At 38.5% G+C, this 20,017-nt stretch overlaps 2 protein-coding genes across 8 annotated transcripts in view; both read left to right on the top strand.

The window, feature by feature from the left end:
* The window catches only part of LOC137003452 (NLR family CARD domain-containing protein 3-like), a 70,153-nt gene extending 63,428 nt beyond the window's left edge, over positions 1-6,725 (top strand). For 5 of the 6 annotated variants that reach the window (XM_067363619.1, XM_067363618.1, XM_067363620.1 and 2 more), the window contains one exon: positions 379-2,803. In XM_067363619.1, the coding sequence (XP_067219720.1) occupies positions 379-905 (527 nt within the window). In that variant the 3' untranslated portion in view covers positions 906-2,803. Of the gene's footprint in view, positions 1-378; positions 2,804-5,277; positions 5,307-5,867; positions 6,106-6,200 lie in introns of those variants that run through there. The other variant, XR_010891971.1, reaches the window with a different exon arrangement.
* Positions 6,726-20,017, top strand: part of LOC137003451 (NLR family CARD domain-containing protein 3-like) — a 44,789-nt gene continuing 31,497 nt past the window's right edge. The window contains exons 1-3 of one of the 2 annotated variants that reach the window (XM_067363617.1): positions 6,726-6,730; positions 12,607-12,686; positions 12,880-12,993. In XM_067363617.1, the coding sequence (XP_067219718.1) occupies positions 12,637-12,686; positions 12,880-12,993 (164 nt within the window). In that variant the 5' untranslated portion in view covers positions 6,726-6,730; positions 12,607-12,636. Of the gene's footprint in view, positions 6,731-12,282; positions 12,399-12,606; positions 12,687-12,879; positions 12,994-20,017 lie in introns of those variants that run through there. The other variant, XM_067363616.1, reaches the window with a different exon arrangement.

Below are 20,017 nucleotides of genomic sequence, written 5' to 3'. Positions count from 1 at the left end.
TTATACATTCACTACCATTTTGATGAATTTTAATAGAAAATTCAGAAATTGCCTCAGAAATCTAAAAAGTGTGTGAATGTGACACTGTGTGTGTTTAGTGTGGATCATGAAGGAGAGATCAGGATTAGAGCAGGAGTACGCAAATGTGATCCAGACGATTGCAAAGCATGCAGGGAATGAAAAATCCACTGCCCAGTTTCAGTTAATTTAAGTGGATTTTACACTATAAAATTAGCACAGAATGTACAGTAATTGTGCGGTTTAAAAACCAACAAATTTTAAGTACATTTAACAAGCAGCAAAAATCATTTTTACAGTGTAAATTAAAGATGGGACAGATTGATAATTCCTGATTGTGATGTGTTTTATCTCCATCAGATTCCCATCAGCTCACTCTGGATCTGAACACAGTGAATGAACTCCTTCACCTGTCAGAGAGAAACACAGTGATTACTAACACTGACACAGAGCTTCAGTCGTATCCTGATCATCCAGACAGATTTGATTATCCTCAAGTGTTGTGTAGAGAGAGTGTGTGTGATCGACGCTGTTACTGGGAGATTGAGTGGAGTGGATATATCGTGCATATATCAGTGTCATATAAGAGCATCAGCAGGAAGGGAGTGGGCAAAGAGTGTTTGTTTGGATCTAATGATCAGTCCTGGAGTTTGACCTGCTATCCTGACAGTTACACATTCTGGCACAATAACATAGAGACTGTTCTCCCTGTAGAGTCCATCAGCAGGAGAATAGGAGTGTATGTGGATCACAGTGCAGGAACTCTGTCCTTCTACAGCATCTACAGAAACACAATGAGCCTCATCCACACAGTCCAGACCACATTCACTCAACCGCTCTATCCTGGGTTTTGGGTTTATTATGAATCATCAGTGAAACTGTGTTGATGAATCAGACTGATGAGAGATTCTACCCATAATGCTTTGAGCTCATGATGAATCAGTAACAGTGACATGATATAGAGCAGGAGTATTCAACTAAAATTTAAAGTCCTTGTAAAGTCATTTTAAAGTATGTGTTCTGAGTTTGTCACACCGCAGAAAAATGTGTTATTAACCACCCAGCCAAATCTGAATGATTAAAAAAATCTGAAAGTAAATGAAATAAGTCATCAAAATCTCGAAAAAATAGCCAGCGCTTTCTGCTCTCAAATGCTGGGGGCGTGTCCGCTGTCAGCGCTGAAACCACACCCACTCGTGAGAGCTGCAACCTCAACTGACTTGAGTCTAATGAGTCAAACATACTGATGCATATAAAAAGTATCACGTTAGAGGGTTGCAAATTTTAGTAGAGTTAGGCCCAATCCCAATTCTACCCCTTACCCCTTCCCCTTTCCCCTTCCCCTTTGTTTCGCGTGTTCACGTGAAGGGGTAGGGGTGTCCCAATTCTCATTTGGTTGGAGGAGAAGGGGTAGGGGGAAGGGCCAGGTAGCCCTTCAAACGAAGATTTTTCGGGACCACACTTCAGATGAAGGGGTATGATAAATTTCCAACATGGCCGACCGAGCGAGCAGAGAGACCCATAAATGTAAGTATTTTTTTTACGGTAAACAGTATTTTAGTAATAAATAATCACTTGTTTTATGTTGCCTTTAATCTTGTGTTCATGTATACGGTTATGTTCTCCGAAAAAAAGATTTGTTAAAATCGCTATGAAAAAAGTTCGCTAATGTTTTTTACTTTATGATAGTTCCACAACATATTTTTTTATATTTTATTGAAACCCGCGTTGATTTGACAACATAAATTCAAATCCGGTGGCAGCTAACTTGTCTTTTTGCCGCATGCCTGATTAATGTATTGTTTTGTTGTGGTTACGTCCATAAATACGTGTACGTTACATGATATAAACAAAAAGTGCATTCAGTTTGCGTGCTTATTCATCAGTATTGTATGTTCTGTATCAACCAGGGACTCCTGAGGAAACACGCAGGCTCGTCTCCTTTGTCTTACGAAGAACTGAAGACAAATGCAAAAAAATAGCTGTCGCCCAAGCAGCAGAGATCACTACAGCTATCGATGGCATCTTAAAGGCCAATTCACACCGCACCAACAAACAATTTTTTTGGCGCGACCCTTTTTATTAACGAGACCCATAAGCATATACAACCATGTAGCTAAACAAGCCAAAACGAATTATTAAAAACGAAACTGAAGGTAAACCTGCGTTGCTCTTATGGTTAACGTTACCTCTCTCTTTCGGTGAAGTGGAGCAGCTTCTCTTGCTCAATGGCACGGATTGCACTATGGACTATTGTACCTTTTGTATATTTTATTTTTTTTAACAGTATTTTATTTTTTATAACGAACAAGCTGAGATGTCACGTTTCCACTGCTTTGTTGTGTGTGCGTGAGGCGCGGGCGCGATCAAACAGCTGTCTTTGCAGGGGACTTGCCTCATCGTCATGGCAACGGTTTGTGGCCAGGTCAGATTACGTCAGAGTTTGTTGCCGTCTTTTGGAAAACTGTTCACACCGCGCAGACATTCCACGACCCGACAAACGCCGATTAAACATGTTCAGTCGGGTGAAAACCGACTCCGACCAACGCCAACAGGGGTATCACACCAATCCAACAAACTCCATCAGACGCGTTTGTTGGCGTTTGTTGGCTGTTGTCGGTGCGGTGTGAATTGGCCTTTATTAGAAGTGTGTGATAAACATCGGCGCATCTATGACGTAGGAGCTAGTGACAACTTATGATGACGTGTAACGGTCTAGTAGTGGTGTCCCATTTCTTAGGGGAATATTTTCAGCCCTACCCCTTGACACTCTGTTTCAAGGGGCAAGGAGAAGGGGTAGGCGTAGGGGGAAGGGGAAGGGGAAGGGGTATAAAATAGAATTGGGATTGGGCCTTACTGTGGACTACCTACGTTTTATAACATAAGCAAACTCGGCAACTTACACTCATTGGTGGGCACGTACGGTTGTTGAACGATCACTTTAGAATCCTTCATATCATTGTTTTAGGAAATTTAAATAAGGAGACCGAGCATATTGTATATTATAACAACCATGTAATATGCATTTGTGTGACGAAGGCATTAGTATGACTGTAATGACACTAACTCTGCAGCGGTTCACTCGCTGAATCTTGAGAGGCGGTGCCACTCTCAGTGTGTCATCGACAGTTATATAGTGTTAGGGGAGGGGCTATGCTCGGTGGACCAAGTGCGTCATCAGACCCCCGTTTTAGCTCCGCCCAAAAAATCCTGAACAGAGACTTGGTGAAAAACTGTTTAACGCTCTAACTTTACATTTAAGCATTACACAATTCTTAGTCTTTGTAATGTGTTTCAGCAATACATTTGTAACATTTATAAAGTGTTTAGAAAGAATTCTCAGAATTGACTTTACAGGGACTTTAAAGAGGTCCAGTTTTAGAAAATTTCTTGAAGCAAAGGTCCAGAAGATCATAATGACTAGTTAGTGTGATATATATTTAAGTAGCCTAGTAGTTATCAACATCTTGACAGTATTTATTGTCACATAACATAGGACTGAACATATGTATGATTGTAGAAATGTATAATGTTATCTCATTAAATAAATCAAAGTAGGGCTACATTTCAAAATAAGAGAAAATCAATAAAATGTGGAAATTGTGCATGTTCAAATAAAGTGCTTAACTTCAGAAAAATAAAATAAAGTTTAAATAAATAAAATTTCTCATCTTGAATCAACAGTGTCAACCAGTTTTACATAATAAATCTCAACACATCTTAACAATTGAACAGCTTTAGAGTATTACTTTCTTTCCCTCTTAAAGGTGATAAAGAGGATTTTTTCGTCGACTGAGAATCCAAAGAGGTTCCAAAAGGTTTTTGAAATGAGCGCATGCGTAAGAACAACCCCCCTCCTTCAAAGGAACGCCTCCCAAAACTCGTAAACACTCGTATTGGAACACAAGTGTTTACCACCGGCATTCGCTGTGTTGTGTTAGTGGATTCATTATGTCGGACTCACCGCAGGTAACTCATAATCTGCAGTTGTTACTCCTGTCTCCTGACAAAAACATTGCATGCGGCGCCTATGGAGTGTGGAAAGTTACTGGAGCACGCAGCTGTGCTCGTCTCTCACAAGGAACGTCATGGCAGTGATTGACAAGCCAGAGGGCCAATCTGCGCACGTCTCTCACAAGGAACGTCACGGCAGTGATTGACAAGCCAGAGGGCCAATCGTTTACGCGATCATGTTTTTAAGGCCCTACCTCGTGCACAGATGATGTATATTAATATTATTCCTTTCAGTGCACCTAATAAATAGTCTTTTATCAGTTAGTAAAGACAGTTTCAAGTAATATTGCAAAACTGTATAAAACAAAACATCCTCTTTAGCACCTTTAAATCCCACTCCTGCAGTTTTTGCTCAGTGAGAGAATTGAGCTCTAGCTTTGCTTGCCAGGATTTTAAACCTGGACTTGAATGGAGTCAGGGCCATTTCCATACATATGTGGAGGTGCTCATTGGTGAGCCTGGAATGATATTTAGTTTTGATTATGTTCATTGTAGAGAAAGCTGTCTCGCAGTTGTATGTAGAGCCAAACATGGTCAAGATGTATAGGGCTACTTCCTCAAACCCGGGAAAGCTGTCTCAGGGACCATTTGCAGGATGCAGGTTAACAAAAGAACTCAAAAGTTTAATAATAACTCAAAAAGGCAGGTAAAAACATCCAAAATACAACAGTGACAGGACAAAGAGTGAACAAACCAAGGAGAACATATACAGGAACTAATGAGATACTGAAGAAGACACAGCTGAAACGAGGACACTAATCAAATGAGAAACCATGGCAACTAACTAATGGTGGGAAAACTAAACAAAGTAGGACATGTGACAAACAGAACATGGTGCAAAAACACAGACATGTGACATACTGATGGTCCAAAAGCACGCGAACATCCTTCCTTTTGCTGAGCCATCTCACACTGCTGTGCAGCAAAAGATCATCAGCATTGGCATCAACCTCTCTGAGGAATTCCCTAAGCATGCAATGCTGGTAGGAAGAGGATGCCCTGAGAAAACTGATCATTTTCATCATTGTATTCATCACCTCAGCATGCTCATCTGACAGGGAGGCACAGAGGACAGATTGATGAATGATGCAGTGGTAAGCTAAGAGCTCAGGATTGTCCTTTTTCAGTCTTGCTACAGCTCCTTTCTCTCTTCCTATCATAGCAGGGGCTCCATCTGTGGTTATTGAAATCACTAGTTTTGGCTCTATTCCTCTCTTTGTTAACATCTCCTTAATGGCCAGGTAGATGTCTTCTCCTCTTGTGCTGGTCTGAAGGTGAGTGACACCTAACATGTCTTCACAGAATGCTTTCTAGTCTGTGTTAAAAAAAACTGACATACAATAACAGCTGAACATTGTCACACATGTCAGTGGACTCTTGCACAGCTAAGCCTGCACATGATGCCTTATGCACGGCTTCAGCTAGCAGTCAAGCAACAAGAGGATCTACATATTGTCAGTGTTTTTGTGTTATTTCTAGTTTGATTTTAGTTCTGTGTTGTTGTTAGGAAGTTTGTTTACTGTGTTCACGTGGCAAGTTGCATTTGTTCTCATTTCGATCCAAGTCAGTAAGGTGTTGCCTGCTGAACTAACTAACGTTGTATCAAGTTGGTAAAACTGTGCAGTATACCGCGGCAGTGGATGCAGCAGCCCTTGTGTGAAGCCCTCCTACAGCTTTCCTACAGCTTTTAAGCAGGCTAGGATTACACAACTGCTTAAAAAACCCACTCTGAATCTAGCACTTTTAGAAAACTACAGACCAGTATCCCTTCTTCCTTCATTGCAAAGACACTTGAGAGAGTTGTATTCAACCAACTGTCTACTTATCTCACACAGAACAACCTCCTTGACAACCGCCAGTCTGGCTTCAAGAGTGGCCACTCAACTGAGACTGCCTTGCTCTCAGTCACTGACACCCTGAGACTGGCACGAGCAACTTCAAAATCATCAGTACTCATCTTGCTGGATCTGTCTGCTGCTTTTGACATCGTTAACCACCAGATCTTCCTGTCAACCCTCATGTCGAAGGGCATCTCAGGAACCGCACTCCAGTGGTTCAAGTCTTACCTCTCAGGTAGGTCCTTCATCTTCATCTTCTTGCTATTGGGGTATAATATATATATCGCTGTTATGCCGATGACACACAAATCTACCTCTCATTCCCACCAGATGATCCGACGGTTGCTGGTCTCATCGCAGCCTGCCTGACCGCCATTTCTACCTGGATGAAGGACCACCATCTTCAACTCAAACTTGCAAAAATGGAACTGCTTGTGGTCGGTACCAACCCAACATTTCATCATAACCTTTCAATTAAACTCCATTACTGCTTCCAGGACAGCCAGGAACCTTGGAGTGGTGATGGACAATTGTTTATTGGTGATGGACGATTGACAGATCATGTTGCTACAATGGCCCTGTCCTGCAGATTTGCCTTGTACACCATTAGGAAGATTACACCTTTCCTATTGGAGCATTCCACACAAATTCTTGTCCAAGCTCTTGTTCTGTCCTGACTGGACTATTGTAATGCTCTCTTGGCTGGCCTTCCAGCATGCACTGTCAAGCCTCTACAACTGATCCAGAATGCTGCAGCAAGACTGGTCTTTAACGAACCGAAGAGAGCGCATGTCACACCTCTCTTCATCAGTTTGCATTGGCTGCCAATAGCTGCTCGCATCCAATTTAGATTTGAATGGGTATGTTTGTTCAAAACCTTTATGTTTTGTCTCATAATGGCATTTCACATGGGCACTTTTAATAAGTGCCACAGTTTCTGAACCTATGAGACACTGGCTTAGTTCTCCCAGTGGGAAGTATGAACAGGAATGTGTTAGTCCATTCTGGATTAAATGCTCTATTTTCACTGTCCACTTTTCTTTTTTTGGAGACTGCCATTTGTTCTTACTTTATTTTTCTCTCCCTTTCTTTCTCTTTCTCAGTCTCACTGTCTTGCTTTCTCCGTCTCTCGCTTCTTTTTCTCAACTTTCTCCCACGCTCTCATCTGTATCTCTTCCTTTTCCATCTCAGTTGTCTATTTATCTCCCTTTGTTTTCTACATGTATCGCTGTATTTCTTTTTCTTTCTACTGTCTTTTTATGTGTTGCCTCTAACTCTCTCATCTGTCTGCAGTGTAGAGTCTCAGTGTTTATTGTTTATTGCCTTTGCTTAAAGGTGCATTCACGCGGCCTCGTAATTCCTAATTTCAAGATTCTAGCTTGTAAAAAGCATTCACGTCCTCGTAGAGCTCGTAATTACAGCTTGTAAGTTGGGAGTTTTCTGAAAGCTCCCACATGTACCATGTGCCCGCTGTACCACCTGACCGCTGTAGATTCATTTAGGCATTGATGGTGGTGCCATGGAAATGCATAATTCCCAGTCAAAGGACCAAAAGGACATGAACAGCTCCGAATATAACGTCACGTGTTGTCATCTTAAGATTCTGGTAATTACATAACTCTCATAACTCGCATGCAGTTGGTCTGTGTGTTTCATCATCCACTAAATCACTACCGTAATGACTACAAAAGCTGCACCAGTTAAACAGATAGTTCACCCAAAAATGAAAATTTGATGTTTATCTGCTTATGACTTTGTTTCTTCAATAGAACACAAATGATGATTTTTAACTCCAACTGTTGCAGTCTGTCATTCGTATAATGCATGTCAATGGCAACAAAATCTATGAGAGTAACGGCATCCTGTGTGTGAGGTGTGTATTAAAGTGTATTTAAACAATTAAAGTGTTTTTTTTAGTGGTTTACTTCCATTTGTATAACAACTGTTGTACTACAGGCTCTATGTTTAAACTACGCCAAAGCACGTACACACCTCACACACCGGATGCCAGGCACACGCTCAAGGCAGTTGGACATAGTGGTGTATTAGAGGTAAAAAATGATATAAATACTGTTCGTTTTCTCACACAAACTAATCATTTCGTGTCTTAGGACATCAATGTGTCATCACGAGCCGCAGGGTTTCATTTGGATTTGTCTGTGCATGTTTTTTTTTACTCTCATAGATTCTGTTACCATTGTCATGCATTATACAAATGACAGACTGCAACGGTTGGAGTAAAAAATCATAGAATTTGTGTTCTACTGAAGAAACAAAGTCACGTACATCTTGGATGCGCTGGGGGTTAGCAAATAATCATCAAATTTTCATTTTTGGGTGAACTATCCCTTTGAAATAGAAGAAAAAAAAAACTTGACATTTGATATTCTACAGTGTTTTGATCTGCCTGCATTGACACCATTGTATGCAAACTGAACTGAGCTGGATGATGACATCACTGTTTACTCCAGTGCTGATATAGATAAATTAACAAAATTAATAACTATTGATTCTTACATCGGAATGAATCAATACTGAATTTACTTAAGATGGATACTGACACCATTTTCTTTAAGGGCTGCTGTGCAGACAAAATTGTATACCAGTTATCACTATAAAGCTGCTTTGACACAATCTGCATTGTAAAAAGCGCTATATAAATAAAGGTGACTTGACTTAAAATAGAAGTGCCCCGTCAGGTTATAAATCATAACCTTCTGTTTTGGCTGTATGTCCGACTCTGTACAACAGCTTCTGGGTCCGGACCCGGACCACGGCCCGCCTGTTAGTGACCTATGCCCTAGTCTGTCTCAGCTAACCGGCTAACTCACGTGTCTGTAGTTCTGCTATTCAGATGTTGTCCAATATTGTCTAAAAATGTGTTGATTAATGCAGCTTGCCTGTCTTATTACTTGGAGTAATGATCAAGGATCTAGCATGACTTATGTTTACAAAGTGTAATGCATTATCAGCTGTTCATGTTTGTGTTCGGCTAACGTTGGAGTTTACAACATAGCTGTGGGCTCGGTTCGCTTACATAACTGTAAAACGAACAGATTTTTTCCTCTGCATTTTTATTTTTACAATAGAGTGGAGCTCTAACTGTATTATAATGTTAAGAAGCTAGTCTGCACTAACTAGTTGAAGTATTCTCTCTGTAAACAGGTTAGAGGTTTTCAGCTTCTGATACAGTTCCCACTGGTGCACCTACATAAAGTATAACAGTGATGCTCCTATCACGTCTTATAAATAACGCAAACTAAGGTGACACTTACCATATAGAAACGTCCTGCTTCAGTCGTTCAGTTTCTGGTTGATCGACTACTTCAGATGTTTCATCGTCGGACTCTGGCTCGAATTGATATGGTAAAATCGATGCTATATTTCCGTTCGTTCATTGAATACAATGACTTGTTAATTGATAGCTGTCATTCAGTTATGGCAAAAGTTGTATCGTTTCTGGCACGCAGTGAGCGCAGGAGACCAATCACAAAGGATTAGACCATCTGACCAATCAGAGCAGTGTATGCTCACGGAAAGGAGGGGTTTAGAGAGAGACCCCCTGTGTCTCAATCAGCTCCCTACGTCAGTAGTCAGGGCACTGACCAGGGAGTCGGCCATTTTAAGGGCTGTCTCATTCGCAGAATCCTTCCAGGGCACTGAAACGTTCGCTCCCTGAAAAGTCCCACAATGCACCATGAAAACCAGGGAGCATCGATGCTCACTATGCTCCCTTAACGGAAGTTCTGAAGCGCGAAACTTGAATCACGTGAGCCAACTCACTACACATAACGATACGCGATAGATGTTTTTAAAAATACAAACCGTTATTTTATTATATTTCAGCATAAACATACATCGCTAGACAGGTAATGAACATAATCTAGCTAACACTTATAATTTATTCACGGCTGAAATGTTGCACGTATAAGTAACAAGCAAATAATTAATCATAATGTAGTTTAAATAACATTACAAGTAATGTCAGAAAATATCAGCTCTGTTATTGTTCATAAATACCAGTAGTGATGTTGTACAATGAGGACGTTGTCACGTCGCCGGAAACAGAGTCATAAGTGTCCCAATGTGTAGTGAACCAGCATCTTTTACTGTCCTTACCAGTGCCCGAATTCGTGTACACGATATACTGATTCACGAGCTCGGGAGCTAGGGAACTGATTGAGACACACCCTGATTCTTCAAACTGCTTCTTACGAATTGTTTACGAATCACTGAGAACTGAGATGAAATTTAATTATGATAAAACAAAAAGTGTTTTTTGACCTTGCATGCATGTAAACCTTAAAAAAGGGGCATTTTAATGGGAGCTGTATCTGAGGCTATCTGGAGACCTCTAGAGGCATTAAAGAGTCAACACGACTGCCTGTGTTTACAACAGTTGAAGGCTGCCCTCTGCCGGCTGAATATAGCCATTACAAGTGATGATGACATGTATAAGTCAATCATATACAGGGGTGTGAAGAAACAAATTACAAACACTCATGTTACTGTAATTAAATAGTTTTGATCAGAAATTGTATTTTTTAAAGTAATTTTAAAATTATGTACTTTTACTTGAGTACATTTTAAGCGACGTATCTGTATTTTCCACGATCATGGAAACTTTTTTCATTTAAAATGAATAAATAAATAAATAAAATAATGAAAATGATAATAATAATAAAATCTTAAAATTGTGAGTTCCAGGCCATGCAAAATCTTGAAAATAAATAAATTAAAAACTTTTTCTATTCTAATAAAATAGTTTTGTTCAGTTATTCTCACCTCTAAAATATTTTATCAGCATATTTGTTGTGTAGTAGCCTATTCATTTAAGTCATTAGTTACATACACCCTGCAGAATCTGCAAAATATCAATAATAAAAATAAATAAATAAGAGATATCATAAATTACAAAATCATTTCAGCCACTGAAAATGTTTCATTGTCCACAAAATATAGTAATATCTGAATTTACACTAATGTCTGGTTGGCACTACAGAGCACTGAACACCAGAACAGCAGTTTCTTTCCTCAGGATATCCATCTCATGAACAGTTAATGCTCCCGCTGGCAACAAACAATTTTTTTTTTTTTGTGTATTATTTCCTATTCACTTATTCTGTATTATCTGTGTTTTGTCACTGTCATTCAGTTTGAGCTGTGAGCTTCTGTCACTAAAGCAGATTCCTCATGTGTAAATATACCTGCAATAAAGCTCTTTCTGATTCTGATTGAGGGAATCACAACTATTACAAATGGTGAAAACATGTAGTGATCCAGAAGGAACTGTAAACATTTGCACAGGTTGATTGGTTGATTGGGGGTAAATTATTTTTTTGTTTGTTTTGTTTTTTGTCTTCTGGAAAATAAAGTATTTTATGTAGCTTCTGCAGGGCAGTACTAAAAACTAAGATCTTTAAATAAAATATGAACAATTTCCAATCACCCTGTTCAAAAGTTTACACCTACTGGCTCTCAATGTGTTGTTCAATGAATGTTTGCAGCTTTTGATCATCCAGTAACAACACACACCATTAAAAAGAATCGAGCATATGTAAACTTCTGAACTGGATCTTTTGTATTCAGATATTATTTCTTGTGGTCTATAGGTAAACAAACATCATGTGACTTGAACTGTACACATATATTTAAAGTTCCTCTCAAATTACTATTTGTGAGATAAATAATCCTAAATGGTATTTTAGTAATTTCGTTAGAAATCAAAGTGAATCATTCGGATTTTTTTTTTTTTTTTTTACAAAAACCCATGAATCAGAAATCCAATCAATTGTGACCAACCAACACTAAAAAACAATGCTGTCCCGACAAGTTTTCGAAATGTCTGCTGCAGCATCTGATTCAAATGAAAACAGCACGAGACACTATAACAGCTTTACAGCAGCTGAGAGGGGCTGCAAAATTGTGTTTATATTATTATTCACTATCATGTGTTTTATAAGTTATTTATTTATATATAACAAATGTTTTATGAATGTATAAGAATATGATCTGCATTTTCTCGGTGGCAGTAGAGAGCTTGTCCTGAAAATCCTAGCGCTTCTTGCCTGTTCTTTCTTCACTCCTCCCCTCACTGCAGCACACTCTCACCTACATTTCAGGCGAGGCGCGTCTCAAACAAACGAGCCTGTTTTCTCATGACACCTGACAGTCAAAAGGCTTGTTCGAGATGCATCGGAGTACCGCGAGAGCGATTCAAAAGCGATGCATCACGAACAATCCTAAACACACCAAAAGACCCGCCTCCAGGACTCGCTACAGGTGACTGCTCAAAAAGCCGTCTAACTGCCTACCTGGCCACGCCCTCTACTAGTAGTCACCTCACCTCACCTCGTCATAAATGCAAGTGAAAGTAAATCTTCATGATGTTTCGCCATTTTATGCAGAAAGAATTGATCATTTACCAGACAGAATATATTTAAATCTGTAATAGAGTCGTTTATAAAAGTTTAGGCAGGAAATATTTGTAGCTACTCGATGGAAAAGCTGTAGGAGTTCTGTGAATCGGTATGTTATTATTCATCCTAAAAAAATGAACGTCTCTTGTGTGTTTCTTACTGTGATCAAAAGTCTAACGATCATTTGTGTTTACATGACTAACCTTATGTATTTAGTGATCTGATCTATTTCTCCAGCTCTCAAGATCATTCAGCTGAGTTATAAAGGCTGTTTGATTACTTTAGTTTTTGTGATTGTTTGTCACTTCCGTCTACAGTCAGCGGTGGAGATCCTATTCAGATCCATTATGGATGACGCACAAAGATCCGGAAATGAAGATTGTTTTCCAGGATGCAGGTGCTTTCACTAACACATTAAATATACTTTAATGTTATAGAGGAAATGAAGTAACATGTATTTTTCTGTATGCATTTTTTTAAATTTAACATTTATTAATAACAATAAGCCTGTTTGAGTGATTTTCATTAAAACATGTTTTTTGAGATCTTATCTTAAGATGATTGTAATCATAAAGGATGTTCTGTTTTAGCTCAGTTCATCAGAGGATATCAGAACCAGAGTCCAGCTGTGTGTCTATGAAGAGTGACGCATCTATGGGTCATCCAGTACATTTTAAGAGTGGAGATACACGGACTGTCCTCAGGTAAAACATTTCTATAAAAAAAAAAAAATAATAAATAAAAAAAAAAAAAAATATATATATATATATATATATATATATATATATATATATATATATATATATATATATATAAAATTAACCCTCTACCGCACGCATTATGATAAATCTATAAAAAAAAAAAAAAAACATTTGACTCTTTTTCTTAACTTAACTTAAAGTGCTGTAAAAAAATTTTTTGGAAAAAAATATTATTTTAAGGTACTTTATGAGATGTTTCCATATGGCAACAACGTACAATAGTGGAAGTAAATTAGAATAAGTGTATATAGTTAATATTTTTCCTCAGAAATGTTGTTTGTATTGAATCAATTGGTGCTATTATAAGCTTTAGCAGTAAATATAAACAACACCTTATACTTATTTTCCAACATCTTGGGCTTTTATTTATTCTATTCTCCTTTTGCTGAATAATTATTTATATTCTTTGAATTTCATTACGTTTTTTGTGAATATTATTTAAATTGCAAATGTAGACAGTTAAAAACAAATCTAATACTGTTCATCATGTATCATAAAACACTGACATAAAACCAAAAACATTGCAGTTCATTAAAAATCAACATTACGCAATCTTATGAGAGGAAGGTTATGAACATAAATCCCCCATAATCCTTGAAACTTCACCTTTTTTCTGTACGAAACTTTAAAAAGCATTTTTTTTTTCAGAGGTGAGACACAGGTTCACATCACATTTGGTGCACTTCACCCTAACAATACACTTGCATCCACTTGCACCTGCCTTTTTGAGACACCATGGTAGGCCAGTGGTAGGTCTGGACCAGTATACTGGCTGTGGTGGCAGGTCTCTGATGTTGATTTAATCCATAATACAAATGCCACGGCAGTCCTTAACATATGACTAATCAACATTATATCACTAGCATTAATGTTGTTATTGTTACAGCTTAACAGACTGCAGCTGGCCTTTGCTATCTAACTTATTATAATAATGTCATTCCATTATTGCGCAGTGTTGCCATATGGCAACACAGACATTTTATCGATTTACCAAAAAATAATTTCATAAAAACTTTTTTGAGAGGGGAATATGTCATCATACCTTACCTGAGATGATGTTACCAATTTTTTTGTGAATGTGACATGGGAGGGTCCTTGTTTGTTACTGACGTTTTAGTTTGCTTTCAGCAACTACATACAAGAGACGGCAGTCTGTCAGAAATCGCGCCACAGAAAAAAAAAATGCATGTCATGTGACTTAACCAAAGCACATCATTGGCTAAACTAAGGTCTTCTCTTACCAACAAAAAAAAAAACGAGAATGTTCTCTTAAATAGATAGTGGCAAGGAAATGAACACAAAGAGTATGTTGCCATATGGCAACACTATGCGGTAGAGGGTTAAATATTAAATAAACAAACAAACAAACAAAATAGATGTTGAATACAGTCAGGGCCGTACGCATGGTTTTAGAAATACAGAGGTCCCAAAATATAGCTTGCTAGGGGGGTTCGTGGGCATGCACCCCCGAGAAAATTTTGATTTTCCTGACCTACATATTTGCATTTTAAGATGTTTTAAGGCCTAGAGATCAGGTAACAATATAGATTTATAACCATGTCAGTGGGTATTAGCATCTATTATTTGTCAAGATAACAGATTCTTAAACACAAGAATCAGGTTAAATTTTGCAATTAATGATCCACACTACAAACTGGAAATACAGAAGATATAGTTTGTTTATTGTTGACACTACACAATCACATATTCCAAACATGAATAGCTGTAAAAATTAAATGTTTAAAAAAAATGAATAAGGATTTAATAAGGTTTATTTTGCATGAATGTTACATTTCAATCAAACGCAAGTGCAATCCTTCTGTGTCCAGAGGCATCCCAGCGCCTGAGATATTTTTTAATGTACATGCATCATTCCTGATAGCCTATCATTTCCCATGCTCGATCGTAGCCAGGTTTTCAGATGCCTCAATGCAGAGAACGACCTCTCACATGAACAGGTGGTCACTGGTTGTGTGAGGTAGATGGAGAGGATACAGTGGATGTTGGGGTAGTACTGCAGTCTATGTGATTCAGTGTTTCTTTTGCTGTTGATGCCAGCACTGTTTGAAGTTGGTTCTTTACTTTCCAACTGTAAAACTCTCAGTCAATGGATTCTGGCTGAGGGAGATCTTCTCTGTACCATGACACCATCATTTCTGGCATTTCTTTTGTAAGTTTGGACAAAGCTGAAGGTATTAGGTACACAGCAAGCATAACTGGCTCAGAGTTTTCTACAAACCTGGGGCCGTATTCACAAAACATCTTAAAGCTAAAAGTAGCTCCTAGCTTGCCGATTTAGGAGAAACTCAGTCCTAATTTTAGGAGTCCTACATTTTTGCTCTAAGAGTATTTCACAAAGCATTTTAGCATTAAAACTAGCTCCTAAATCTGTGAAATGTTAGGAGAAGTCAGGACATTAGGATTAGGACTGTTTGTGATTTGGCCCACCATTGAGGGAATAGCAACAGAGCCTTGGGTACTGAACTTTTTCTTCATAAATGCAATACATTTGATGTATAGATTTGAATCTACAATGAGACGCCAAAAAAATCTTTAACAAATAAATTTTGTCAGATTACCTGTGGCAGTGGTTATCATGAGTTCACACTTACAAATGATTGAATAGAGTAATAAAAAATATAATAAGCATATTTGAGCTTGGAATTTAGCCCAAACCCAAAGTGCTCCCCATACCCCCAGCCAAGAGTGTGGAGCGGTGTGGCGGAGGGATGCAAAAAACTGTCAAAGTAACTATAGGCGAGTCGGCTCTCATCTCTGTATATATTCCTCCTCTCGAGCTGATTAGAAAGACCGTTTGAATGTGTTCCTCCCAAACTTTGTTTATAAAACATAATTTGTCGCTTGCATTTTGCATTCTCTTGAGATGCAGACATGCAAGAGGCGGACATAGTATTTCTATAGTGCGTTTACAGATGGTCCAAAATGCTGCTGCAAGATTGATTTCAGGCAGATGAATGCTTAACCACATCTTGCCCATTCTTATTTCACTAAACTGGTTACCAGTTAAATTTAGAATTATTTTTAAAATTAATTTTTGTTTATAAATCCTTGCACAATCAAGCCCCACCATATCTCTCCGAGGCAATCTCTATTTATAAACCAAATAGGTCCCTATGATCCAGTAATCTTGGTCTCCTCACTGTTCCTAGATCTAGGTTTCATTGCAGAAGTGATCGAGCCTTCGCTGTTGCTGGTCCTAGTCTATGGAACAATTTACCAGCTTCTATTACAGCTGTGCCTTCTTTGCCTGTATTTAAATGCTGGCTTAAAAATCATCTTATGTCAATAGCTTTTATCTAGCCAATCAAATTGTATTATGTTGTGTTTCAATGTTTTGTCATCTTATTCATTTTATTCTACCTGTATTGTACAGCACTTTGCATCAACCAGTAGTTGTGTGAAAGTGCTTTATAAAGAAAGAAAGAAAGAAAGAAAGAAAGAAAGAAAGGACAATTAAGTGTATATACTAGTTTATCTTAATATGGAAACATGACACCTTATTCTACAGTATTTCTATGATTAAATCGCTGACTCCTTCCCCATCAGCCAATCACTGTGTGTTTACTCCATAGCAACGAGGTCAACCCTGCCCTTACTCTTAGCTTAAGACTTCAGTCTATTGCTTAGTAAAAGTTGGTCTCAGCAGCTTTGTGAATAGGTTTTAAGAGAAAACTCTTATAGCTAAGAACTTTTACTACTATTTAGGAGAACTCTTAGTGGTAAGTTAAAATGTTTTGTGTATACGGCCCCTGGTGTTTAGCTGGCTTGTCACATGGTCAATAAAAGGATAGAACAGATTGAGTCTGTAATGTTCTTCTATTGACTGTGAGGGTGTGCTCTCAATGTTTTGCTGCCTATTGGTCACACACTTTTTTTTACTGGAACCACATCAATGGTATTGGCAATTTCTGTTGAATTTTTTTTTTTTCCTTCAAATTTCACAAAAGCCCTCCTTATTTCTTAGTGTAGAAATGACATGAGCCACCTTTCTGGCCTCATTGTAGGCAGTTGTAAGCTCCACAATTGTTGACTGTAACTCTTTAGTCAGTGGCTGGATATAGCCTAGAATTTTGTTTGTTGTGACAGCAGTGACAATTGTGTCAAATGACTACACTGTGTCGAAGGTTGCTGCCCTTGTTGGAGTTTGATGATGTTCCTGATTCTGTTTCTATGAGGGCAGAGTGGGCTGCATTGAAGTGATCCAGAAAAGCAACTACTGTCTTCCCTCTGGAGCCCCAGCGTGTGTCGGACATGAGTGGGATACCTCCTGTTTTTCTTTTTATCAGTAGCCTGTGTTTCCTTGCTTCCTTGTGGGTGCTCTTGTAACATGTTCCTCCTAACAGCAGATTCAGAGAAACATGCTGCAACATTCTCAATGGTAGCCATGAGGAGTGCTTATGAGGGGGATGTCAGAACATCCATGGATAAGGTTAAGTGCGTGACTTTGCCAATGTGTGAATAGTGCCCGTGGTTGGAGCTTTCTGATGCGTTGTTGTACTCCATTCACATGTCCACTCATTGTTCTGGCTCCATCATAGCCCTGCCCTCTGAGATATTAAATCTCCAGACCCCACTTCTCCAACTGTGACAGGATGGCTTCTGTAATAGATGCAGCATCTTGTTTTACAAGGGGACAGAAACCCAAGAACTTTACATATTTCAGCTCCATTGCTATGGCTGATGTAGCGAATGCAGACAGACAGTTTTTCATTCCCGCTCACATCCATTGTTTCATCAGCAAGGACTGTGAAAAACCTGGCTTTTTAAATTTCCTTCACTATGTCCTCCTGAATCTCAGCTTCACAGCATGCTATTAATTCATTTTGAATTCTTGGTCCTCTGTATTTGGCATTTTTTGGTGCTGTCTCAAGATGATGTTTCAGTGTGGCGTTGAATGAAGATTTCCATGTGAGGTAATGATTAAAGTTGCTATCTTCACTTTCTTCTGTCCAGTTACCACACAGTGCTATGTTCCTCTTTGACAGTTTGACTATAACATCTAGAATGGAAAGGAGAGCTTTGCGATTCGCACTAACTTTCTTTGCATATGCATTGCTTGGAACAGAATTAATGCTTTTTTGTTGCCCTTGCAGGGCTCTACAGTTATTTTCACTCGCATTTGCTCCTGAAAATAACTGTGTGCGACTGTGAAAAATATTTAGGCGCACTGGTGCGAGTGACCCGATCAATTCTCATGAATAGATCTACAATTGGAATAAAAAGTACAACTCCCAATATGCATCTAAACTGAACAACAGTTATGTTTCGTACTGTAATCGGCTGCTTTTCATGCCTTAATTCAAAGTCTTTGTTTCAGTCAGCACAGCAGAGCAAGTGCAAAAGATGTGCGCTCCGGACAACACTCCAAAGTTTGTTTACAAGGTGAAACCGGTGTGATGCAGCCATGTGCACGTACCAGACCATCTCATGGTGCTGTTTCTTTGCAGCCAAATTAATTGTAAATACTAAATTTGGATTATCATAATCAAGGTCAGAAATTAATGGGGGCTTGGGGCAAAAATGCCTCCAAAATTTGATTAAAAAAAACACACACACCCGTTATGAATGCCTGTGTGCATATTACTTTCACTTTTGAAGTAGAGGCAATTCGGAGGTGGCAATTGCTTGAATGGTGAGTGGGTTCATTATTATACTTAATGAAAAACACAACAACAAAACGGTACAATGACAAACTCACTTAAACTCACTGCTGCTGATCTGTGCTGCAACTCTTGTTCAGCTCACTGAATTGAGCAGACGTATTCAGTTTTTAAATGTAATGTCTATTTTCTAACTAAATTATTATTATTACTATAAAAAATTCAAAACAGCGGTTGGCAAGTGACATAACCGGTGTTGCAGCTAAACACCTGTATCACTGTCGATCTCAACAAGCCTGATATGTGTAGGTTAAGTACTATCACACAAGTATACTCCTATTTCTCTGAGTATTGGCATGATTGCAAATGTGATACTTACTGATCTGATTTTGTGTAAATAGTTTCAAACAAAGCCACACCAGAGCTGTTGTGCCTGTTTTGGACTCCATTAACTATAACTCTCTGCCCGGTCTATCAGCCATGATTGCTTTATGTCAGTGTCAGATCATGACATAAAACAATCATCTCAGCAAGCCTGATATGTGTAAGTGGGTAAAGTGAGGTGATACTTACTGATCTGATTTTGTGAAAATAGTTTCAAACAAAGCCACACCAGAGCTGTTGTGCCTGTTTTGGACTCCATTAACTATAACTCTCTGCCCGGTCTATCAGCCATGATTGCTTTATGTCAGTGTCAGATCATGACATAAAACAATCATCTCAGCAAGCCTGATATGTGTAAGTGGGTAAAGTGAGGTGATACTTACTGATCTGATTTTGTGAAAATAGTTTCAAACAAAGTCACACCAGAGCTGTTGTGCACTGAAGTAACCATTAGACAGTCAGTTTGTATGTAAAGTGCAAATGGTGAAAAGTCCCAGATCTTTTGGTTGAAATACTGGTGAAATTATATCAGCGTTCTTCTAACGTCCCTCTTTCAAACAGACTCAAGGACCAGAACTAACTGTTGTATATACTAAAATATATTTAGGCCTATTCAATAACCATATTATGGCAATATATTCAGACCCCCTTACATTTTTCACTCTTTGTTATATTGCAGCCATTTTCTAAAATCATTTAAGTTAATTTTTTTCCTCATTAATGTACACACAGCACCCCATATTGACAGAAAAACACAGAATTGTTGACATTTTTGCAGATTTATTAAAAAAGAAAAACTGAAATATCACATGGTCCTAAGTATTCAGACCCTTTGCTGTGCTGTCCATTTCTTCTGATCATCCTTGAGATAGTTCTACACCTTCATTTGAGTCCAGCTGTGTTTGATTATACTATTGGACTTGATTAGGAAAGCCACACATCTGTCTATATAAGACCTTACA

The sequence above is a fragment of the Chanodichthys erythropterus genome, chromosome 16, assembly GCF_024489055.1.
Source record: "Chanodichthys erythropterus isolate Z2021 chromosome 16, ASM2448905v1, whole genome shotgun sequence".
NCBI lineage: Eukaryota > Metazoa > Chordata > Actinopteri > Cypriniformes > Xenocyprididae > Chanodichthys > Chanodichthys erythropterus.
Note: the sequence above shows the minus strand (reverse complement) of the source record. Positions and strands in the feature narration are given on the sequence as shown.